At 47.2% G+C, this 25,738-nt stretch overlaps 1 protein-coding gene across 3 annotated transcripts in view; it reads right to left on the bottom strand.

Annotated features, from left to right (window-relative positions):
* Positions 1-20,617, bottom strand: part of TMC7 (transmembrane channel like 7) — a 97,755-nt gene extending 77,138 nt beyond the window's left edge. Inside the window, exons 1-2 of one of the 3 annotated variants that reach the window (XM_031002965.3) lie at positions 19,494-20,617; positions 1,467-1,775 (exon numbers count right to left, since the gene is read on the bottom strand). In XM_031002965.3, the coding sequence (XP_030858825.1) occupies positions 1,467-1,533 (67 nt within the window). In that variant the 5' untranslated portion in view covers positions 1,534-1,775; positions 19,494-20,617. Of the gene's footprint in view, positions 1-1,466; positions 1,776-19,493 lie in introns of those variants that run through there. The other 2 variants (XM_055365357.2, XM_031002964.2) reach the window with 2 other exon arrangements.
* Between the last annotated feature and the right edge of the window lie 5,121 nt (positions 20,618-25,738).

The following is a 25,738-nucleotide window of genomic DNA, read 5'->3' as shown; positions in this document are numbered from 1 at the left end:
GAATCTCACATTCTTTGTATGGGAAATGAGGAACTTGACATCTTCAATATAATGGATTCCACTAAAATAAGATGACTATCAATAGGAACCAACTAAAAAAATACTTGACTAGCTGTTATTGAAAGGCTTAAATTCAGCTGACATAAGCAGTATTAATATTGAGCTAGAAAATAATTCGCATTGAATCCACCCCAACTTTTGTTTTCTGATTTGAGTCTCTTCTAATTTTTTTTTTTCTTCTGGACATTGGGAACAATCCAATTTGAAGTCCTCAATGCCCAAATCTACACTCATGTTTTATTCTATATCCTTGGTTTCTTCTTTTTTTTTTTTTTTTTTTTTGAGACAGTCTTGGTCTGTCACCCAGGCTGGAGTGCAGTGGCGCAATCTCGGCTCACTGCAACCTCCGCCTCCCAGGTTCAAGCTATTCTCTGCCTCAGCCTCCCAAGTAGCTGGGATTACAAGCACCCACCACCACTCCCGGCTAATTTTTGTATCTTTAGAGGAGATGGGGTTTCACCATCTTGGCCAGGCTGGTCTTGAACTCCTGACCTCGTGATCCACCCGCCTCAGCCTCCCAAAGTGCTGGGATTACAGGCATGAGCCACCATGCCCGGCCCTACATCCTTGGTTTCAGTAAATCTCTATTCTAAAATTGAAAAAGAGAAAACATTGCAGATAAAACTTTACAGTAGGGTCTTGTGTTTTGTTCAGGACAAGATTTGTAAGCTCCAAATGCTACAAGGAACCCTGCCTGAGTGCTGGCAACTTTTTTATCCTGAATGGGCAGCGGTTGTACATATTTCTGTAGAAATTCATGGAGCTGTATACTTTACTGTAATTCTACCCAATACAAAAGATTACAATACTTGGCTGGCTACCATTTATTGTGACTGTCTAGCCACAATGCCAGGCACTGTGCTAGACACATCACACGATTCTCAGCTAATCCCCGCCCCATTCTATTCCCATTTTACTGCTGAAGGATCTGAGGCTCAGAGAAGGCAAGCCACTTACCAAAGGTCCCACAGCAATAAACAGACAAGGCAGAATTCAGTTTCAAGTTGGTCTAACTACGTGAAGGCTTAAATGTCCGGGAGGCAGGCACCTCGTACCAGAATGTTAGGCGTGGAGGGGGTGCTCAAATCCTTTCATTTAACAGCAGATGAGGCTATTGAAAGACTGTCTCGGTCAACAGCTGGAAGACAAACCCACCACGGTCCAGAATGCAGTTCTAGTGTCCTTTTGGCCCGGCTGGCTTCCACTGGATTGGATGAGGACGCGTTTGTGGAGGGAGCAGGAATAAGGAAGATCTCCTTCCCACCTGCTGTTCCCCAGAGCCGGGAGCACCCGGCGCCGGGGGTGGGAGGGAACAGCGGCCAGGCCGAGCCTCCAGCACCCGGCTCCCTCCGTGCGCCCTCGGACCCCAGGGGCAGCGTCCCCGCGCGCGCTCCCTGCCGCCCTACCTGGATGGACCGCCGGCTGCCGGCTGGGCCTGCCGGGCTGGAGCGCACTGCCGCTGGACTCGCTCATGGCCGCGCCCCGCGCTCTTCAGAGGCTGCCGAGGACCCTCTCCAGCCGCCGCCGCCTCCCCGGCCTTCCCTCGCGGAGCCGGGATTCCAGGTTCCGGCGCTGACATCACAGAAGCCGGAGTGGGGCGCCCCCGCGAGGAGCCGAGCATCAGGGACTGCAGAGGGGCTGCAGAGCCCGGGAGATCCGGCAAGGCTCCATCCAGCGGCGGCGACAAGCAGCGACCTCCCTGATGTCTCACTGAGCTGAAAAAATAACAATAGAATGGGCGCACTGGGAGCCCAGTCTCCACCAGGACCCGGTACACCCATGTAACAAACATGCACATGGACCCCCTGCATCTAAAATCAAACCTGACCTAATAAAGAAATAAATAACAAAAATAACTGGTTGGGAGTGGTGGCTCACGTCTGTAATCCTCGCATTTTGGGAGTCCGAGGCTGGAGGACCGCATGAACTCACAAGTTTGAGACCAACCTGGCCAACACAGTGAGACCCCCATCTTTAAAATTAAAAAATAAAAAGTCCACACGCAAAAAACCCCAAGACTCCAAATCAATGCATCTAGTAAGTTACCATTTGGGAACAAAAAGGAAACCAAAAAATATATTTGTACATGCTTGTAAATGCCTAAGCTATCTCCCTAGAGGGTGCAAAAAACTGGCTACCTGTGGTAGCCCTGGGTGAGGAGCTAGAGGGCCGAGTGAAGAGAAAACCACGTGCAGTGTTTGTCTTTTACGTTTTGCACTATATCCTGGTTTCATCTCTACCTCTGTTCGTGTGCAGGTTAAAAACATAAAATTGCCAGGCGCAGTGGCTCACGCCTGTAATCTCACCACTTTGAGAGCCCGAGGCGGGAGGATCACCTGAGGTCAGGAGTTGGAGACTAGCCTGGCCAACACGGTGAAACCATGTCTCTACTAAAAATACAAAATTAGCCTGGCATGGTAGTGCATGCCTGTAGTCCCAGTTACCAGGGAGGCTGAGGCAGGAGAATCGCTGGAACCCAGGAGGCAGAGGTTGCAGTGAGCCGAGATCACGCCACTGCACTCCAGCCTGGGCGACAAAAGGAGACTCCATCTCAGAAAAAAAAAAGAAAAAGAAAAGTAATTGCTAAACATAAATAAATGGGGAAAATGGAGAGAAATCTCCTGTGCAGGTTTTGAAATCATTTACGTAGATACTTCAAGGATGGGGAGCTTAGCTCCCTACTCCTTAAGTGTGAGTTGCCCATAGCAACATCCTTCCAAAAGAGTGCAATATGGAAGTGGTGGTGGAAGAGGGTGAGGGTGGGCTTTATATTAGATAATACCTGACAAACACTGTCTCAGACAGATGATCAAAGTTAACATCAGCCGGGCTCAGTGGCTCACACCTGTAATCCCAGCACTTTGGGAGGCCGAGGCAGGTGGATCACTTGAGGTCAGGAGTTCGAGACCAGCCTGGCCAACATGGCGAAACCCTGTCTCTACCAAAAATACAAAAAAAATTAGCTGGGCATGGTGGCGGGCGCCTGTAATCCCAGCTACTAGGGAGGCTGAGGCAGGAGAATCTCTTGAACCCAGGAGGCGGAGGTTGCAGTGAGTCGAGATTGCACTACTGCACTCCAGCCTGGGCAACAGAGTAAGACTCCATCTCAAAAAAAAAAAAAAAGTAAATAAGTAAATAAGTTAACATCAACATTAAGCCATGAGGATAGTGTGCACCCTTCCTACGATGGGATGAGAAGGGCACTTTACCTCTGTGGTCATAAGAAAAATATCAGACAAATTCAACTGAGGGGCATTCTACAGAATACCTGATTAGTATTCCTCAAAACTGTCAAGGTCATTTAAAAAAAAAAAAAAAAGGAGGCTGGAGACTGGGTGTGGTGGCTCATGCCTGTAATCCCAGCACTTTGGGAGGCCAAGGCAGGTGGATCGCAAGGTCAGGAGTTCGAGACCAGCCTGGCCAAGATGGTGAAACCCTGTCTCTACTAAAAAAGTACAAAAAATTAGCTGTGTGTGGTGGCGGGCACCTATAACCCCAGCTACTCAGGAGGGTGAGGCAGAGAATTGCTTGAACCCAGGAGGCGGAGCTTGCAGTGAGCCAAGATTGTGCCACTGCACTCCAGCCTGAGTGACAGAGTGAGACTCAGTCTCAAAAAAAAAAAAAAAAAAAAAAAGGCTGGACGCAGTGGCTCATGCCTATAATCCCAGCACTTTAGAAGGCTGAGGTAGGAGGATGACTTGAGCCCAGGAGTTGGAGACTAGCCTGAGCAACATAGTGAGACCCCATCTCTCCAAAAAATTTTAAAAATTATCTGAATGTGGTGGTGCACTCCTATAATCTGAGCTACTCAGTTCCTGGAACACAAGTTAAAACACATTAAAAACTATGGAAATCTTAATAAAGTAGGGACTTCAGTTAATAGTCATGTATCACTCTTGGTTCATTAATTGCGAGAAATGTACCATATTGATGTAGGATGTTAATAGTAGGGGAAACTGGGCGTGGGCCATGTGAAAACTCACTATCTTATCCTCAAAGGTTTTCTGTAGATCTAAAACTATTCCAAAACAGAAAATTATGTGTGTGGGTAAGTAATTTCCTGGCTCAAAATAAAAGCTATTTTTTATGTATTTATTTATTTTGAGACAGAGTCTCACTCTGTTGCCCAGGCATGAGCCACCGTGCCCAGCTGATAAAAGCTGTTTTTATTGTGGTTAAGGGTAAGGTCACTGGATGGGAACCTAGTTTCTGATTATTTCCTACGTGAGCTGGACCATGTGCCACAAACTTTCTGAGCCTGTTTTCTCATCTGTAAAATGGGGATATAAGACTAGAGCTTAGGTCCCAGGGCTGTGGCAGCAACAACTGCCTAGGGGCAGCCTAAATTTCTATTGATAGGAGAGGGGTTAAATAAATTTTGACACATCCGTCCAGCAATTACATAGCTCTACATGGAGATGTATCAAAAATTATATTTATAGAAGGTATATTATTAAGTGAAAAAGCAAGGTGGAGGCTGGACGTGGTAGTTCATGCTTATAACCCCAGCATTTTGGGAGGCTGAGGCAGGAGGGTCACTTGAGTCTAGGAGTTTAAGACCAGCCTGGGCAACATAGTGAGATCCCTATCTCTATAAAAATAAAAATTATCCAGGTGTGGTGGCACAGATCTGTAGTCCTGGCTACCTAGGAGGCTAAGGCAGGAGGATTGCTTGAGCCCAGGAGTTCAAGGTTCAGTGAGCTATGCTCATGACACTGCCCTCCAGCAACAGCGAGACACCATCTCAAAAAACAAAACAAACAAAAAAAAACAAGATGAACAAGTGTATCAGGTAAGCCACCATTTGGGTTAAAAAAGCAAGAATATATATGTATCTGTTTCTGAATGCAGCATACATCTCAGGACAAGGGCAGGGGAATTTTTACTAATTACCCCTTTTTTTACTCCATAGACATATTACTGATACATACTCAAATGTTAAAAAATGATCTTTAAACCTGTGGCACAGGGGAAGTGTCAGGAAATGATGACTATTTCTACTGAGAGACAATTCCTCCCTCTTCCCTTCCTTACTGGAGGCCACCTCCCAGCCCGCAGTCCCAGCCTGCAGATCTGGAAAGGAACCCAGTTTTTCTGCATATGGAAGATGGAATGGGATGGAGGTGAGTGGTGACTGTGCAGTGACCCTACAGAGAAGATCCAGTACTTCCTGCTGGCTGCACCTGGCACCTGGCACCTGGCCCTGGCTTGGCTCTGCATCCTGAGCCAGGGAGACCTCGGTTATTTTTCTAGGAGCTGAAGAATGAGCCAGGCTCCCAAAGGAGACTCCCTGCTCCCAGGAGACAATTTTACAGGAATAGAAATAGGATAGTTAGGATAGTTCTTCAGGAAGCAACAGTCACTAAAATCTCCTGTTAGAAGGAATAGAAGAGGAAGAAGGCAGACAGATGGATACAAAGAAATTCAGACAGAAGGATGGTGAGTAGGACAGAAAGACGGGCAGAATTATCAATTCACGTGTTGCTTTCTTTTTTATTTTATTTTATTTTATTTTTTGAGACGGAGTCTCACTCTGTCGCCCAGGCTGGAGTGCAGTGGTGCGATCTCAGCTCACTGCAACCTCTGTCTCCTGGGTTCAAGCGATTCTCCTGCATCAGCCTCCCAAGTAGCTGGGACTACAGGTGTGTACCACCACACCCGGCTAATTTTTTGTATTTTTAGTAGAGACGGGGTTTCACTGTGTTAGCCAGGATGGTCTCCATCTCCTGACCTGGTGATCCGCCCGCCTTGGCCTCCCAAAGTGTTGGGATTACAGGCGTGAGCCACCGCGCCCGGCATGTGTGGCTTTATTTCAAGGAGAGACAGAAATGTCGCCACAGCACCCCCTATGGCCTTTCTCAATCCTAGCACTTTATTTTTACCATTTGTTCTGTTTCTTTTTTTCTTTCTTTTTTTTGTTTTTGAGACGGAGTCTTGCTGTTTCACCCAGGCTGGAGTGCAGTGGCACCGATCTCACCTCACTGCAACCTCTCCCTCCCGAGTTCTAGCGATTCTCCTGCCTCAGCCTCCTGAGTAGCTGGGACTACAGGCACACACCACCACGCCCGGCTAATTTTTATGTTTTTTAGTAGAGATGGGGGTTCCACCATATTGGCCAGGCTTGTCTGGAACTCCTGACCTTGTGATCCACCCACCTCAGCCTCCCAAAGTGCTGGGATTACAGTTGTGAGCACCGCGCCCGGCCAATTGTTCTATCTGTTTCTCACAGTAGACTATAAGCTTGGTGAGGGCTCCCTTTTACTATTAGGGGGAAAAACAACAACAACTGTCACTTACTGAGAACTTACTCTGAGCCAAACGCTTACCACGTGCCCCTTCATTTACCTTCATCCTCTCTAAGACATCAGCAGGAACCTTCAACTCCATGTTATAGAGAAAAGGACCATGGCTCAGAGGGAAAGTGGAATCTCTCCTCTTTGCTAATTCCCTCCAGCGGCTCATCTTACCCAGCACCACCACCCCTGCCAAGGCAAGGTCAGCCTCCTGACCATCTCCCTGCCTCGTCCAAGTCTTGTGCATCAGCACTCAGAGCAAACCTCTCAGAAAAGGAGGTCTGGGCACATGTTCTCAAGACCTCCTGAGGGCTTTGTCATGGGCCACTCTCACTCATATATTTTTTTAAGAAATTATATTAATGGGCTGGGCGCAGTGGCTCATGCCTGTAATCCCAGCACTTTGGGAGGCTGAGGTGGGTGGATCACTTGAGGTCAGGAGTTTGAGACCAGCCTGGCCAACATGGCGAAACCCTGTCTCTACTAAAAATACAAAAATTAGCCTGGCATGGTGGTTCATGCCTGTAATCCCAGCTACCAGGGAGGCTGAGGCAGGAGAATCACTGGAACCCAGGAGGCAGAAGTTGCAGTGAGCCGAGATCATGCTACTGCACTCCAGCCTGGGTGACAGAGCAAGACTCTGTCTCAAAAAAAAAAGTAAATTCCTGGCCCCATCATCTTTGGCCTTAATGCAGGTTGTCCTGATACAAACTGGGACTCCGGACACCCCGCATCTTTTTCCCTTCCTCCCACCCCCACCTACTGTCATTCCACACATTGTCTACAAGAGAAATGCTTTGCAAAATGTAAACTTCTAAATAAATGTTAATGCCATAGCCGTGGCTATGTAAGACTTAGAATTGTGGGATTATTGCCAGGCTCGGTGGCTCACACCTGTAATCCCAGCACTTTGGGAGGCCGAGGTGGGCAGATGATGAGGTCAGGAGATAGAGACCATCCTGGCTAACACGGTGAAACCCTATCTCTACGAAAAATACAAAAAATTAGCCAGGCGTGATGGCACATGCCTATAGTCCCTGCTACTCGAGAGGCTGAGGCAGGAGAATCACTTGAACCCAGGAGGCAGAGGTTGCAGTGAGCCGAGATCACGCCATTGCACTCCAGCCTGGGTGACAAGAGCAAAACTCTGTTCCCCCCCCCCCAAAAAAAAAGAAAAGAAAAGAAATTGTGGGATTGCAAAATGGACCAAAGGAGAGGGCACTGGACACACCAAAGGAAACGATCAGTTCCTCTCACAACACTTCTGACACCAAATGTGTGTGTGGGTTTTTTCCTCACACCAACTGTATTAGTCCATTCTCACCTTGCTATAAAGAAATATCTGAGACTGGGTAATAAAGAAAAGAGGTTTCATTGGCTCACGATTCTGCACATTGCACAGGAAGCATGGCTGGGGAGGCCTCAGGAAACTTACAATCAAGGCAGAAGGCAAGAGGGGAATGAGATGTCTCACATGGCAGGAGCAGGAGGAAGCGGCAGAGAATGTGGAGGTGCCACCCACTTTTAAACAACCAGATCTCAGGATGAGCACAGTGGCTCCTGCCTGTAATCCCAGCACTTTGGGAGGCCAAGGTGGGCAGATCGCCTGAGGTCAGGAGTTCAAGACCAGCCTGGTCAACATGGTGAAATCCCATCTCTATTAAAAATACAAAAATTAGCACGTCTGCCATCCCAGCTACTCAGGAGGCTGAGGCATGAGACTCACTTGAACCTGGGAGGCAGAGGTTGCAGTGAGCCTAGATTGCGCCACTGCACTCCAGCCTGGGCAACAGAGTGAGACTCCATCTTAAAGAAAAAAAAGAGAGAGAGAGAGAGCAAGCTCCTGAGAACTCTATCATGAGAACAGCACCAAAGGGGGAAATCCGCCTCCACCTCCATGAACCAATCACCTCCCACCAGACCCCACCTCCAACACTGGGAATTGCAATTCGACATGAGATTTGGGTGGGGACATAGATCCAAACCATATCACCAACCAGTCTTTCAACTCTCCTGACACCAGCTGGGCGACCTACGATTCAATTCAATTCTGACACTATCTACCTGGAGTAGAGTCAAACTTCACAGATAAAGGGCTCAGTCCCACAAGACTGCCCTCATTTCAGACGCCAGTTGCAAAGCCTACACCTCCAGGGCTTCTGACCGACACGGCTACAAATTGGGAGTTCCCATGACCCTCTCTTCAGGTTTGATAATTTCCTTAAACAGCTCACAGAACTCAGGGAAGCACTTGAATTACATTTACTGGTTTGTTATGAAAGGTACAAATGAACAGCGGGAGGAAGAGAGGCATAGGCCAAGGTATGGGGAAGGGGCGTGGACCTTCCATGCCCTCTCTAGGCATCCCGCAGCACCTCCGCGTGCTCACTAATCCAGGAGCTCTTCAAATTGTTTAGGGTTTTTATGGAGGTTCCATTATGCAGGCACGATTGGTTAAATTCACTGGCCATTGGTAATTGAACTCAACTTCCAGCCTGTCTCCCCTCTCCAGGGATCGGGGTGGGGCTAAAAATTCCAACCCTCTAATCATGTTGTGGGTTTCTCTGACAACCAGCCACCATCCTGAAACTGTCTAGGACCACAGCCACCAGTCAGCTCATAAATTTACAAAAAAAGACTTATCAGTCTGGAAATTCCAAGGGTCTTAAAAGTTCTTGCGTCAGGAACCAGGGATTAAGACTAAACACGGCTGGGCGTGGTGGCTCATGCCTGTAATCCCAGCACTTTGGGAGGCCCGGCAGGTGGATCACCTGACATCAGGAGTTCAAGACCAGCGTGGCCAACATGGTGAAACCCTGTCTCTACTAATTCCAAAATTAGCCAGGCGTGGCGGTGGGTGCCTGTGATCCCAGCTACTTAGGAGGCTAAGGCAGGAGAATCGCTTGAACCTGGGAGGCGGAGGTGGCAGTAAGCCAAGATTGTGCCACTGCACTCCAGCCTGGGCGACAGAGTGAGACTCCATCACAAAAAAAAAAAAAAAAAAAAAGACTAAACATAGCAAAAGATGCTCTTCTCACCCCATCACTCAGGAAATTACAAGGGTTTTAGGAGCTGTGTGCCAGGAACCAAGGACAGAGACCAAATATATATTTTTAAAATTATGTCACATGCACCAACAGATGCATACACATCATTTTAGTTCATTTATAGTAAAAGAATTAGCCGATGTTTTTGCTTCTCTGAATTTTCACTGATCATTGAAGTTTGCTATTAATTTGTTTGCTTTTCTTTTTTTTTAAACCCATTTGGCTGGTTTGCCTAAACGAAACCTTTGGCAAAATGTTTTCTTCCTCTTCCAACACATTCCCTTACTTATCTTAAAGTCCTGGTACCTGCTGGTTGATAAAACATTGCTGTAAAGACCACACCAACACATCCCCTTACTTACCTTAAAGTCCTGGTAACTGCTGATTGATAAAATGTTGCTGTAAAGACCACAGCTCTTTTATTTGCCAATAATGATAACCCAGTCTGATTTGCTTAAGAGATAGTGGGCATTCACTGGAAAGACACTGGGTGAGACGCAGCTGAGTTTAGAAGGAGATGGGAGCTGAGGACCAGAGGGAACCGAGGACGGTGGCTCTCTCCTTTTATCTCTTTTCAGCCTCTCTCTGAGGCTTCTTATTCCTTTCTGTGTCCTGGCTTTCTACTTTCCAGTACAGGCAGCAGAAAATGGCTGGCAACAGCAGTAGGCGACAAAGCTAACAGATTTCATTGTTGTTCAGTCTCTTTCTCTGTCTTCCTGTGCTTTTTGGAGCAATTCCTAAATTAGTTATGAACTGTAGCACCATCCACATTTTTGCAAAATTTTTTTTCCGAGAAGGTCTCACTCTGTCACCCAGGCTGGAGTACAGTGGTGATCATAGCTCACTGCAGCCTCAACCTTCTGGACTCCAGTGATCCTCCCACCTCAGCCTCTTGAGTAGCTGGGACTACAGGTACATACCACAACACCTGGCTAATAAAAAAATAAAAAATAAAAAACTCTATACACACAGGGTCTTAATTTGTTGCCCAGGCTGGTCTCAAGCTTCTGGGTTCAATCAATCCTTCTGCCTCCACCTCCCAAAATGCTGGTATTACAAGCATGAGCCACCACAACCATCCAGTGTTCATATTTTTCATCATGTTTGGGAGACATTTTCGTGGAGGATTCTAGAATTTTCCTATATATGTTACCGCATGAGTAGAAGACATCTGTGTGGGTGCTAGTATGTCTACAAGAATAAAGTGGCTGGGCGTGGTGGCTCGCGCTTGTAATCCCAGCACTTTGGGAGGCCAAGGAGGGCAGATCACCAACTCAGGAGATCGAGACCATCCTGGCTAACACAGTGAAACCCTGTCTCTAATAAAAATACAAAAAAATTAGCCGGGCATGATGGTGGGTGCCTGTAGTCCCAGCTTACTCGGGAGGCTGAGGCAGGAGAATGGTGTGAACCTGGGAGGCAGAGCTTGCAGTAAGCCAAGATCGCACCACTGCACTCCAGCCTGGGAAACAGAGCAAGACTCCGTCTCAAAGGAAAAATAAATAAATAAATAAATAAATAAATAAATAAAAGAATAAAATAAAGCATTCAGACCAGGTGCGGTGGCTCACACCTGTAAATTCCAGCATTTTGGGAGGCCAAGGCAGGCAGATCACTTGAGGTCAGGAGTTCCAGACCAGCCTTGCCAACACAGAGAAACCCCGTCTCTACTAAACATACGAAAATTAGCTGGGCATGGTGATGTGTGCCTGTAGTTCCAGCTACTCCAAAGGCTGAGGCAGGAGAATCGCTTGCACCTGGGAGGTGAAGGCTACAGTGAGCTGAGATCATGTCACTGCACTCCAGCCTGGGTGACAGAATGAGACCCTGTCTCCATAAATAAATAAATAAATAAGCAGTTGCTGTAGAGTGCTAAGCCTTGCTCCTACCGGGATATCTTCTCGGTAGGAATCCCTACCTAACAAGAGAATCCCTAACTAACAAAGTACTAAGTTCTGTGGCATAGATTCTGAGTAAAGGTTTCTTTCTTCTTCCTCATTAGGAAAAAGTGTTCAGTGATTGCAAAAAAAAAAGTAATTATAATAATGTGTATAAATTCTTCTAAGAGGGCTGGGTATGATGGCTCACACCTGTAATCCTGGCACTTTGGGAGGCCGAAGGAGGGGATCACAAAGTCAGAAGTTCGAGACTTGCCTGGCCAGTATGGTGAAACCCTGTCTCTACTAAAAATACAAAAATTAGCCGGGTGTGGTGGCGCCTGCCTATAGTCCCAGCTACTCAGGAGGCTGAGGCAGGAGAATTGCTTGAACCTGCAAGGCAGAGGTTGCAGTAAGCTAAGATCATGCCACTGCACTCCAGCCTGGGCAACAAGAGCAAGACTTCATCTCAAAAAAATAAAATAAATAAATTCTTCTAAGAAGCTTGTATTAGGAATGTTTTCATTTGCAATTAAGAGAATACCCAGGCCAGGCACGGTGGCTCACGCCTGTAATCCCAGCACTTTGGGAAGCCGAGGTGGGCAGAACACGAGGTCAGGAGATTGAGACCATCCTAGCTAACACGATGAAACCCCATCTCTACTAAAAATACAAAAATAAGCCGGGCATGGTGGCGGGCACCTGTAATCCCAGCTACTTGGGAGGCCGAGGCAGGAGAATCGCTGGAATCCGAGAGGCAGAGGTTGCAGTGAGCCGAGATCTCACCACTGTACTCCAGTCTGGGTGACAGAGTCAGACTCCATCTCAAAAGCTTTGACCTCTGATAACATCCAGAAAAAAACATTCTTCCCCTTAGATCCAAGAAGATGAAGACATGATCAAAACCTGAATGCTGGACTATTTCAGAAGTGAGGGGTCCCTTGGCCTGAAAGACCCAGGGCTAGGATCTGCCTCTACATACCTTATTGTAAATGGTCAAAAAAATTTTTTTTTTTTTTTTTTTGGAAACGGAGTCTTGCTCTGTCACCCAGGCTGGAGTGCAGAGGTGCAATCTCGGCTCACTGCAAGCTCCACCTCCCGGGTTCATGCCATTCTCCTGCCTCAGCCTCCCAAGTAGCTGGGACTACAGGTGCTCGCCACCATGCCTGGCTAATTTTTTGTGTTTTTAGTAGAGACAGGGCTTCACCGTGTTAGCCAGGATGGTCTCGATCTCCTGACCTCGTGATCCACCCGTCTCGGCCTCCCAAAGTGCTGGGATTACAGGCATGAGCCACCGCGCCCGGCCTCGTAAATGGTCAAATTTGAAGTCCTCCAATCAGACTCTGCCAAGTCAACATTTTCAAATCCTTTCCTTTGCCCTCTGGTCCATTAAAACTTGCCCCAGGCCCCAAATAGAGGAGACAGATTTGAGCCTGACTCCTGTCTCCTTGCTGGCTGATTTTGCAATAAAACCTTTTTCATTTTTTCAAAAGCCAGTGCTGTAGTTATTGGCTTCTGTGCACATCAGGAAGCGAGCCCATTTGCTCCATAATAAATTGACAAAAGCAGATCAATAAAGAAAAAAGGATCCACAATTTATTCATGTGCCTATGAACACATGAGCCATACACAAAGCATGAGACTTGAAGAGAGACCAGGTGGTTGAAAATTAAATATTCTCTTCATGGCCGGGCACGGTGGCTCATGCCCACAATCCCAGCACTTTGGGAGGCTGAGGTGGGCAGATCACTTGAGGTCAGGAGTTCAAGACCAGCCTGGCCAACATGGCAAAACCCCGTCTTTACTAAAAATACAAAAATTAGCCAGTCATGGTGGCGCATGCCTGTAATCTCAGCTACTCGGGAGGCTGAGGCAGGAGATTCACTTGAACCCAGGAGGCAGAGGTTGCAGTGAGCCAAGTTCGTGCCACTGCACTCCAGCCTGGATGACAAAGCAAGACTCTGTCTCAAAAAACAAAACAAACAAAAAAAAAACTCTCTTCATAGGAGAGATGTATGGACCTGGAGACAGATATTATTTTGAAAGTGATTCTCTTTGCAAGCTGGATGAGACAGACAGGTTTGATGTGCCAGGTGAGGGGTGGAACTGCACAGGAACAAATATTGGCTTATTATGCAGGTAAAAGTCCTCCAGGTAATCCCTTAGAGCTGCCCTCAGAAGAACAGATGAAAAGTCTGGATGTGGTGACGACTCCCAGTCTCTTCTGGTTACTTGATGAGATTCCTAGGGAAGGTGTCTTAGACAATTGCATTTCTTTGGAGATAAGTGTTCTTAGATAAGGACAGAGTCCCTCCTGTTGCTTCAGGAAAGAGGATCAGAAAGACAAGGAGGTGAGTGAAGGTCACAGAGGGACCTCGAGGCTGCTTCTTTAGATCAGTATAAAGGAGAAAGCACCATATTTTTGGGGTATTGCTTTCTGAGCCCTAATGACATTCATAGCATGTAGACTTTATGTCCTCATGGTTACAAGATGGCTGCCACATCTCCAAACATCATATCCGTGTTCAAGACAATAAAAAAGGATTAAGGACAAAACCAGCAGAAGTTGGCATTATGGCCATCCAGAGATGCAAGAAAGTCTGGAAAAGTGAAGATCTGGTTTTCTAGACTCTAGAATGAGGTTCTGAATAATATCGGGTGGTCCAACCAACATTGTCTGCTACAGCTCTTCCTTCAACAAGTAACACAAACATTCATAAAAGAAGAATGATTGTATTAAACCCTGTCTTTCTGATGCTCTTTTCTGAAGCATTAGGAGGATCTCTCAGAAACTTCCTTATCTGACTCAGAAAGCTTGTTTTGGGAAGCTGTTGTCAGCATTGGAGGGGTGGTGTTGGAAAAAACATCACATAATGGCAGCATGCCATGGCTCACACCCATAATCCCAGCCCTTTGAGATGCTGAGGTGGATGGATTGGCTGAGCTCAGGAGTTCAAGACCAACCTGGGCAACATGGCCAGATCTCATCTCTACTAAGAATTTTTTAAAAATTAGGGCCGGAGGCCGGGCGAGGTGGCTCACACCTGTAATCCCAGCACTTCGGGAGGCCAAGGCGGGCGGATCACAAGGTCAAGAGATGAAGACCATCCTGGCCAACACGGTGAAACCCCCTCTCTACTAAAAATACAAAAATTAGCTGGGTGTGGGTGGTGCACGCCTTTAGTCCCAGTTACTCAGGAGGCTGTGGCAGGAGAATCACTTGAACCCAGGAGACGGAGGTTGCAGTGAGCTGAGATCACACCACTGTACTCCAGCATGGTGACAGAGCAAGATTATATCTCAAAAAAAAAAATAGCAACTGGGAGCGGTGGCTTACGCCTGTAATCCCAGCACTTCAGGAGGCTGAGGTGGGCAGATCACCTTAAGTCAGGAGTTCGAGACCAGCCTGGCCAACATGGTAAAACCCTGTCTCTACTAAAAATACAAAAATTAGCCAGGCATGGTGGCGCATGCCTGTAGTCCCAGGTGCTCAGGAGGCTGAGGCAGGAGAATTGCTTGAACCTGGGGGGCAGAGGTTGCAGTGAGCCAAGATCACATCATTGCACACTAGCCTGGGCAATAGAGCGAGACTCTGTCTCAACAACAACAACAACAAAAATAGCCAAGCATGGTGACGCACACCTGTAGTCCCACCTACTTAGGAGGCTGTGGTGGGAGGATCATTTGAGTCTGGGAGGTCAAGGCTTCAGTGAGCCGCATTTATGTCACTGCACTCCAGCCTGGTTGACAGAGCAAGACCCTGTTTCAAAAAAACAGACACCACATATTTGATGTCAAAAGCGAAAAAAAACCCTCTCATTTGGTGTCAGGCGTGGTATGAGAAGTAAAACCTCCTTCACCTACTAAAGGACATGTTGGTTGATATCAAGTTTTGGCAATTATGAATAAAGCTGCTTGACAGGGTTTGGATGTCCTGCCCAAATCTCATGTTGAAATGTAATCCCCACTGTTGGAGGTGGGACCTGGTGGGAGGCAACTGGCTCATGGGAGCAGGTTTCTTATGAACATGAATAGAGGCTATTCTATTCTTATGAGTAGAAGATGGTTATCTTCTATTTCTTCCTGTGGGGTCTTAAAGATATTTTGGAGTAGCCGGGTGCTGTGGCTCATGCCTCTAATCCCAACACATTGGGAGGCCAAGGCAGATGAATCACTTGAGGCCAGGAGTTTGAGACCAGCCTGGCAAACATGGCGAAACCCTGTCTCTACCAAAAATACAAAAATTAGCCGGTGTGGTGGTGGGTTCCTGTAATCCCAGCTACTCAGGAGGCTGAGACAGGAGAATCGCTTGTACTCCAGAGGCGGATGTTGCAGTGAGCCGAGATCATGCCACTGCATTCCAGCCTAGGCAACAGAGTGAAACGCTGTCTCAAAAAATAAAATCATAATCATAATTAATGTTATAATTTTAATTTAAAAAATCACTTCATCTATATAGCTCTTCCTGCACCCCTAAGTAGCACATGCTGAGTCAGGCTTTGCAGTTTAAATGTGAATTAATTTGCAGATCCACACTCTTGTGGCTGAAGCCACCCCCTTCTCTCTGATGGGGAACAAAGCACAATTGCCAGACCTTCCACACGTGGCCACCAGAGGGCGCGCCGAAGTAGCCAAACTCGCTAAGGAACAGGGCGGTCCCCAGGGAACCATACCGAGCCAAAAGCCGTTTCATTTTCCAAAGGCTGACAGGGGGGGCCCCCGCGGGGTGTTCACACTCTATCTCCTCCTAAGTAAACAAACTTAATTGCTATTTAATTTCTTCCAAATTGCATCAACAGTCAAAAAGAAATTACTCCACTTGCCCTTTGCATTTTTTTGCAGTAGGCTCCTAGTAATCTGGACAATTTAATGAAGTCGTTTGCAGGGAAGCAATTGGATTTCAATGCCTCTCTCCCTGGTGCTCGCCCTGTCATTTCTGCCCAGTTGTGATTTGCCAGGAATCTCTCAACATACCAATGCATCATTTTGCCTTTGTGGTCCGATGACAAATAACCTTTTCAGATCTGGGTATATAAATATGTCTCTGTAGCCATTGCGATTCACTTTTTCAAGTACAAAAGATAGAAAATAGCTTTTCTCCCATTCAGGTCCTTCCTCCCTTCATCCCTCACATTGGGTTTTACTGTTGACTGTTGACTTTCTGCCCACTTCATCCCTTGGTCTCATTGTGTTCTGGGGAAGACAGAAATGAATAACACCTGGCCCACCTTTCATTCTTCAGGTTAGCACAGTTCTAGGCACTGGAAAAGGAGTGAACAAGAATCCCTATCATATTCACAATCACCAAGAGGTAGCATCAATCCAAATGTTCATCAAAGAATAAATGAATGGCCGGGCACGGTAGCTCACGCCTGTAATCCCAACACTTTGGGAACCAAGGTGGGTGGATCACAAGGTCAGGAGTTCGAGACCAACCTGGCCAGTATGGTGAAACTCCGCCTTTACTTAAAAAAAATACACAAATTAGTCAGGCATGGTGGCACGCACCTGTAATTCCAGCTATTTGGGAGGCTGAGGCAGGAGAATTGCTTGAACCCGGGAGGCGGAGGTTGCAGTGAGCCGAGATCATGCCACTGCACTCCAGCCTGGGTGACAGAGCAAGAAGACTCCATCTCAAAAAAAAGAGAATGGAAAAATGAGCCTGGTGCAGTGGCTCACGCCTGTAATCCCAGCACTTTAGGAGGCCAAGGCAGGAGGACCATTTGAGATCAGGAGTTGGAGACCAGCCTGGCCAACATGGCGAAACCACATCTCTAATAAAAATACAAAAATTAGGCCAGGGGCGGTGGCTCACGCTTGTAATCCCAGCACTTTGGGAGTCTGAGACAGGCGGATTGCCTGAGGTCGGGAGTTCAAAACCAGCCTGACCAACATGGAGAAACCCTGTCTCTACTAAAAATACAAAATTAGCCAGGCGTAGTGGTGCATGTCTGTAATCCCAGCTACTTGGGAGGCTGAGGCAGGAGAATCACCTGAACCCAGGAGGCGGAGATTGCGGTGAGCTGAGATCACACCATTGCACTCCAGCCTGGGCAACAAGAGTGAAACTCTGTCTCAAAAGAAAGAAGATAAAATAAATTTTAAAAATACAAAAATTAGCCAGGCCTAGTGGCTCACACCTGTAATCCCAGCTACTTGGGAGGCTGAGGCAAGAGAATCACTCGAACTGGTGAGGCAGAGGTTTCAGTGAGCCGAGATTGCACCATTGCACTCCAGCCTAGCAACAGAGCAAGGCTCTGTCTCAAAAAATAAATAAGTAAATGAACAAAATGTGGGTTATTTGTGCAACGGAATGTTATTCAGCCACTAAAAAAGAGGCCAGGCATGATGGCTCATGCCTGTAATCTCAGCATTTTGGGAGGTCAAGGCAGGCAGATCACCTGAGGTCAGGAGTTGGAGATCAGTCTGACCAGCATGGAGAAACTCCATCTCTACTAAAAATACAAAAATTAGCCAGATGTGGTGGTGTGCACCTGTAATCCCAGCTACTTGGGTGGCTGAGGCAGGAGAATTGCTTGAACCCGGGAGACAGAGGTTGTGGTGAGCCGAGATCGCACCATTGCACTCTAGCCTGGGCAACAAGAGCAAAACTCCATCTCAAAAATAAATAAATAAATAAAGTGCTGATACATGCTACAATGTAGATGAACCACAAAAGCTTTAATACTAAGTGAAAGAAGGTAGACACAAAAAGTCACAAATTGGGTGATTTCATTTATATGAAATGTCCAGAATAGGCAAATCCACAGAGAATAGATTGGTGGTTGCCAGTGGAGGTGGAGGGGAGAATGGAGAATGCCTGCTTAATGGGTATGAGGTCTTCTTTGGGGTGATGAAAACATTTTGGAACTAGATAGAGGTGATGACTGTTTGACTTTGTGAATGTCCTGAATTGTACACTTTATGTAATGTGAATTTCACCTCAGTTAAAAAGAAAAGAAAAAATTCCTGCCCTTATGGGTGCAGTAGCATGATCACAGCTCAATGCAGCCTCCAACTGCTGGACTCAAGCAATCCTCCGGCCTCAGGCTCCTGAGTAGCTGGGATTGCAGGTACACACCACAACACCTGGTTAATTTTTTTAAGACGGGGGCTGGCTCTGTCACCTAGGCTGGAGTGCAGTAATGCAATCTTGACTCAGTGCAGCCTCGTCCCGTCTCAGCCTCCCAAGTAGCTGCGACTACAAGTGCGTGTCACCAGGTCTGGCCAATTTTTAAATGTTTTATAGAGATGGGGTCTCGCTGTATTGTCCAGGATGGTCTCAAACTCCTGGGCTCAAGTGATTCTGCCAAGGTGCTGGGATTACAGGAATAAGCCACCATGCCTGGCCGCTAGAGTTTGTATCCTAAAGTGGGAGTTGGGGGTGGGTGTGGGAATGGGGAGACGGACAAATAAATTGTTTCGCTCTAGTGTGGAAACTGCCCTGGCAGACACATACTAAGGGAGACACATACTAAGGGACTAAATTCCAGGTGGCAATATTGTACTGCAGAAGTTTCCCAGAAATTGGCAGAGCACTGTAGCTTACGTCTGTAATCCCAGCACTTCGCGGGGCCAAGGTGGGCCGATCACTTAAGGTCAGGAGTTCGAGACCAGCCTGTCCAACATGGTGAAACCCTGTCTCTACTAAAAATACAAAAATTAGCCAGGTGTGGTGGCCTGTAATCCCAGCTACTCAGGAGGCTGAGGCAGGAGAATTGCTTGAACCTGGGAGGTGGAGGTTGCAGTGAGCCAAGATTGCACCACTACACTCCAGCCTGGGCAACAGGGCGAGACTCTGTCTCAAAAAGAAGAAAAAGTGGCCAGGCACAGTGGCTCACACCTGTAATCCCAGCACTTTGGGAGGCCAAGTCGGGCGGATCACGAGGTCAGGAGTTCGAGACTATCCTGGCTAACACAGTGAAACCCCGTCTCTACTAAAAATACAAAAAATTAGCCGGGCGTGATGGCGGGTGCCTGTAGTCCCAGATACTCGGGAGGCTGAGGCAGGAGAATGGCATGAACCCGGGAGGCGGAGCTTGCAGTGAGCCGAGATCGCATTACTGCACTCCAGCCTGGACGACAGAGCGAGACTCCATCTCAAAAAAAAAAAAGAAAAAATAAAAAGAAGTTTCCCAGCAGTCCCAGGGGTTGAGTCCCAGGCCAGGCTGTGTGAGCAAGTCATATATTTGTATTAATTTATACACATGAGATACCTTCAATCTGCAGAGATGCAGGATGTCCCCGGGTCTTTCTGTTCTTTCTGATGTGTCCATCTCTGTCTATTTTCAAAGTCTTAAATCCTGTCCGCATTTCAACCAGTCGCAACCTGACAACTGTGTTGAGTGATGTGACTTTGGGATTTACGAGAAGCAGAAGGGCCTTTTTAATCTGCAGGATGCAAAGACAGGAAACGGGATGCTCACAGACCAGAGCCCTTGGCTTTTACATAACAGTTCTCATCTGCCTTGTTTTTGCTGTTTGTTTGTTTGTTTGTCTGTTTTGAGACGGAGTTTCAGAAGAGTTGCTTGAACCCAGCAGGCAGAGGTCGTAGAGTGAGCAGAGATTGTGCCACCGCACTCCAGGCTGGGTGACAAGAGCAAGACTCTATCTCAAAATAAACAAATCAATAAAATAAAATAACAAAAGACAGTTCCCAGAAGAAGGGAACTGAGCTATGAGACATCCTTTGAATGCATCACTTGACAAAGGGTTGAGAACACCCACGAGGTCAGGAGATGGAGACCATCCTGGCTAACACGGTGAAACCCCACCTCTACTAAAAATACAAAAATCAGCAGGTGGTGGCGGGCGCCTGTAGTCTCAGCTGCTCGGGAGGCTGAGGCAGGAGAATGGCGTGAACCCGGGAGGTGGAGCTTGCAGTGAGCCGAGATCGCGCCACAGCACTCCAGCCTCGGTGACAGAGCGAGACTGTCTCAAAAAAAAAAAAAAAAAAAAGATTTAGGAGAAACAAGTCCCGAAGCCCTGACCCTAACATGCAAGGGTTAGTGGAGATGTGGGACTTCAACTCAGCTTCTCCGTTGAGTCTGGCTGTCTCCGGGACGCAGGCACCTGCTTGCACACCTCCACGGTGGCGATCCCGCCCCCTTAGTAGCGTCCTTAGCTCGGCACTTCTTGCAGGGAAGTTCCTCTTGGCCCAGACCCTCGTCCTAGGCCCCGCGTGGTGGGGGAAGCGAAAGGGGCAGCGTGGGGAAGTGGCCGAGGGGTCGGGTCCGGGGTGGTCTGCAGAGAGGCAGGCGGCGGTGCGGAGCCGGGAACCACGCGCTCACCCGCGGAGTCGGACGGGCCCGGCGGGGGTGGGCGAGACACTGGGAACAGCGGCCAGCTCCAGAGGGCGCGAGGCGGGGCGCGAGGCGGGGCGCGCGGGGAGGGAGGGGGGGCGCGGCGAACGCGCGCGTGCGCAGTTCGTGTGTGGGCCCGCGGGGGCGCGCGCGGCTGGGGGGCAGTGAGGGTCGCCTCAGCGGCGAGCAGCACGGTGGGAACATAGCGCGCGGAACTGGCGCGCGCGCCTAGCTGGCGGGACCCTTAGCTCGAGGAGGACGCGGCCCGGACCCGGTGGATGTGGAGCAGTCGCCGCTGCGGGCGCCCAAGCCGACCCAAGGGCCGACCCCCGCAAGGAGCTGAAGGAGGTGGGAGCCCCAGTCGCCGCGGGCGTCGGCGCCGGTGAGTGCGTGAGGGGCTCGGGCCGGGAGACTTTCTTTGTGAAACTCCGGCGGTGGGAGCCGGGCCGGGCCTCAGCGGCTGAGGAGTGCCTGTGAGGCGGAAGGCGTCTCGCAGTCCGGGTTCCATCCCAGCCGCTAGCCGTCAGGCGGCGGGACCTGGTCCGCCGCCTGCCTGCCTCAGTTTCCACGGGAGTGTGTGCGGGTGTGTGAGGGTGTGTATGGATGTTGGCCTGCGCACACCGGAGGGGGGGTCGGTATACTGTCAGCGCCTAATGCGCGCGGCGCCTCCCCGCTCCCCCCAGTCCCCGTGGGGCGGAACCTGGGGACTGGAGTCCACCGGAGCAGTAGGCGGCACCCGCGGGGAGACAGGTGTCCGCGCAGCCCGGGAGGCTCAGGTGCTACCTTTCCCTGGTGGGGTTTGTGAGGAGTGAGCTCTTCGTTCCCGGAGGCGAGCAAGTCTGTCGGTGGCTCATCACAGAGCGCCGTTTTGGAAAGCGTTCCACCCACCTCAGCTTCGTGCTGTGTTTGGGCCACTAGTCAGGGGGAAGGATGCTGAGCGACATGGACTTTAGAGGTGGGGCTCCCGCTGGACGGGATGGGTCTGGGCTCTCGAGCTTACCCCCACCCTTTCCTCCCAAACCCGTTAGAGCGTAGGAATCATTGGGAGCACCTGATAAAAATGCCACGGATGGTGGCTCACCTAAGCAGGGAAGCCGATTTGGAACTTAAACAAGCTCCCAAGTTGTGATCAGTCGAGCTTGGCAAGCGCTGTTTTAGAGAGCAGGCTTCCCGCAAGCAGGAGCCGGTTTTGTGTATACCTCACCATGGCATCTTGGTACCTGGCATGGTGCTGGGCACACGGTAGATGATCAGAAAATATTTAGAAATATTTAGAAAGTCTAAATTATTAGGGAGAGTGCAGCATAGGAGTTCTTGAGACATTTTCGGGAGCTTCTTGAGATTAATATCTGTCAGATTTGTTTTACAGTATATTTTTCTCAGCTCCCAACTTTTGTGATTGTTTTTAATGCCATGTTTTCAGTATGTTCTAGGCAAAAGCAGGGTATATGTTGCTTAGTATACACTATCGACTAGGCCGGTTGTGGTGGCTCACTCCTGTAATCTCAGCACTTTGGGAGGCAGATTGCTTGAGCCCAGGGGCTTGAGGCTGTAGTGAGCCAAGGAGTTAGAGACCAGTGTGGGAAACATAGCGAGGCTCGTCTCCGCAAAAATTAGCTGGGTGTGGTAACGTGCACTTGCAGTCCCAGCTACTCTGGAGGCTGAGGTGGGAGGATCGCTTGAGCTCAGGAAGTACAAGTTGCAGTGAGCCAGGGTTGTGCCACTGCATTCCATCCTGGATAACACAGCGAAACCCAGTCTCTTAAATAAGTAAATAAATACATACCTGATTATGTATACTCCAGCTAGGTTAAAATGAATTCTGAATCAAAATTCTAAATTAAAATATGCATGTTTCTTTGTCTTCATCATTTGAGAACACTAGGCTTTTAGGATTTCATTCCGTTGAGGCAGGTAAATATCTACATTTTTGACAAAGCAAATATGAATTACTGGTAATTCAAGAAAGGTGGGAATTTGCTTAAACCTGAGTATTTGTAGTCTTTGTGACTTTTTTAAATTTTAAATTTAAATTTTCTTTTTTTTTGAGATGGGGTCTCACTCTGTCGTCCAGGCTGGAGTGCAGTAGCACAATCTCAGGTCACTACAACCTCCACCTCCCGAATTCAAACGATTCCCCTGCCTCAGCCTCTGGTGTAGCTGGCATTACAAGTGTGTGCCACCACGCCCAGCTCATTTATGTATTTTTAGTAGAGAGGAGGTTTCACTGTGTTGCCCAGGCTGGTCCCAAACTCCTTGACCTCAAGTGATCTGCCCACCTTGGCCTCCCAAAGTGCTGGGATTACAGGTGTGAGCCACAGCACCTGGCCTTATTTTTATTTTTTTGAGACAGACTCTCAGTCTGTCGCCCAGGTTGGAGTGCTGTGGCATGACCTCCGCTCACTGCAACCTCCACCTCCCAGATTCCAGCGATTCTAATGCCTCAGCCTCCTGAGTAGCTGGGGTTACTAGACCCGGCTAATTTTTGTTGTATTTTTTTAGTAGAGACTGGGTTTCCCTATGTTGGCCAGGCTCCTCTGGAACTCCTGGCCTCTAGTGATCCACCTGCCTCGTCCTCCCAAAGTGCTGGAATTGCAGGCATGAGCCACTGCCCCCAGCCAATCTTTGTGATATTTTGAAATTGACGTTTATATTTTGTTCAGAGTCAAAGCTAAAATAGAATTGTTTGAAAATTAATATTTCAGGAACTATTTTTTAATTAAGTTGAATTTTATTTTATTAGTTTCATTTCAGTAGGGTTTTAACCTAAAAAATATATATATACATATACACATAAATATGTATATATATATACATATACACATATATGTATGTGTATATATATATATATATATTTTTTTTTTTTTTTTTCCTGAGACGGAGTCTTGCTCTGTCACCCAGGCTGGAGTGCAGTGGAATGATCTTGGCCTCACTGCAGCCTCCACCCTCCCGGCTCAAGCAATTCTCCTGCCTCAGCCTCCCAAGTAGCTGGAACTACAGGTGCCCACCACTACACCTGGCTAATTTTTATATTTTTAGTAGAGATGGGGTTTCACCATGTTGTCCAGGCTGGTTTTGAACTCCTGATCTCAAATGATCTGCCCTCCTTGGCCTCCCAAAGTGCTGGGATTACAGGTGTGAGCCCCCGTGCCTGGCCTAAAAAATATTTTTAAAGACAGGATCTAGCTATGTTGCCTCAGCTGGTCTTGAACTCCCAGTCTTGGCCTCAAGTGATCCTTCTTCCTCAGCCTTCTGAATAGCTGGAAGCACAGCTGTGAGCCAGCACACATGGCTTTTTTTTATTTCTAATAAAAAAGTTAATAGAGTTTCTTGTTTCACTGGACAAAATATGCATATATAGGAAGGAAAGACTTTTGGACTTGAGATTGCACTGAAGAAGAAAAATGGAAAAATTAAGCATTTTAGTCTCTCAGTGTGTTATTTTTGTAGCTTATACAGATATGTCTTTTTAAAGTGTCTTTAAAAAGCTTTATTGAGATAAAGATAAATGAGATAAATTCACCTACCATGAAATCAACCCCTTGAGTGCAGAATTTTGTGGTTTATAGTATGTTCACAGAATCGCACAAACAGGACAGGTATCTAGATACTTTCAGACCATTTTCATCAGTCCACAAGAAATCCCATACCCATTAGCAATCATCCTTATTCCCTTTTCCCCTAGTCCCTGGCAATAACTAGCTTACTTTCTGTCTCTGAGTTTAGCTGTTCTGGAGGTTTCACAGAATGAAATCTTACTACATATGGTCTTTTGTGATTGACTTCTTTCACTTGGCACAGTGTTTTCAAGGTTTATCCATGCTGTAGCGTATATCAACACTTCATTCTTTTTTAATGCTGAGTAATCTTTTGAATGGCTATACCATATTTTATCAGTTCCTCTGTTGATAGGCACTTGAGTTTTTTTCCCAATTTTTGGCTATTATGCACAATGCTGCTGTGAACATTTGTGTACAAATTTTAGTGTGGATGTGTATTTTCATTTCCCTTGGGTATATCCCTAAGGAATACACTATCCGGGTCATATGATAATTGTTTAAGACTACAGGCACGTGCCACCACACCTGGCAAATATTTAAAAATTTTTTGTAGATAAAGGGTCTTGCTATTTTGCCCAGGCTGATCTTGAACTCCTGGCCTCAAGAGATCCTCTCACCTCAGCCTCCCAGAAAGTGTTAGCATTACAGATGTGAGTCACTGCACCTGTAAAAGAGGCTCATACCTCTTTTTATGTATTTTTTTTTTTTTTGAGACAGGCTTTCACTCTGTTGCCCAGGCTGGAGTGCAGTGGTGGGATCACAGGTCACTGCAGCCTGGACCTCTCTCCATATGATTCTAGCTGTGGGTGTCTTTCCTGTAGTTTTTATTATGTTGTGGTATGTTTCTTCTGTACCCGTTATTTGAGGATTAATAGCATGAAGGGATGTTGAATTTCATCAAATGCTTTTTCAGTTTCAGTTGACATGATCATACTGTTTTTGTCGTTTATTTGGTTGATATGATGTATCACATTGTATGTTGAGTGACCCTTGCATCCCAGGGATACATGCCACTTGATCATGATGAATTATCTTTTTAATGTTTTACTGAATTTGATTCACTGGTATTTCGTTGAGAATTTTTGCATCAATATTAGAGATACTGGGGCCTGTAGTTTCCTTCTTTGATGCCTTTGTCTGATTTTGGTATCACAGTAATAATGGTCTCATAGAATAAGTTTGGAAGTATTCCCTCCTGTTTTTCAAAATAGTTTGAGTAGGATTTGTACTAGGTCATTAAATTGTTTGGTGTGAAGCCATCAGCAGTGAAGACATCAGTTCCTGGGCTTTTCTTTACTGGGAGACTTTTTCTGATGGCTTCAATCTCATTACTTGTTACCAATCTGTTCTGGTCTTGGATGTTTTCATTGTTCAACCTAAGTAGGTTGTATGCATCTAGGAATTTGCCAATTTCTACTAGGCTTTCCAATTTATTGGCATATAATAGCCAGTTATGATCCTTTGAATTTCTGAAGTATTAGTTGTAATGTCTCCCTTTTTTAATCTGTTGATTTTATTTATTTGAATCTTGTCTCTTTTTTCTTAGTTAGCCTGGTTAAAAGTTTGTCCATTTTGTTTTGCTTTCCAGAAAACCAACTT

This window comes from Gorilla gorilla, chromosome 18 (assembly GCF_029281585.2).
Source record: "Gorilla gorilla gorilla isolate KB3781 chromosome 18, NHGRI_mGorGor1-v2.1_pri, whole genome shotgun sequence".
In the NCBI taxonomy this organism is placed as follows: domain Eukaryota; kingdom Metazoa; phylum Chordata; class Mammalia; order Primates; family Hominidae; genus Gorilla; species Gorilla gorilla.
The sequence above is the reverse complement of the archived record's forward strand: the minus strand, read 5'-3'. Positions and strand labels throughout refer to the sequence as shown.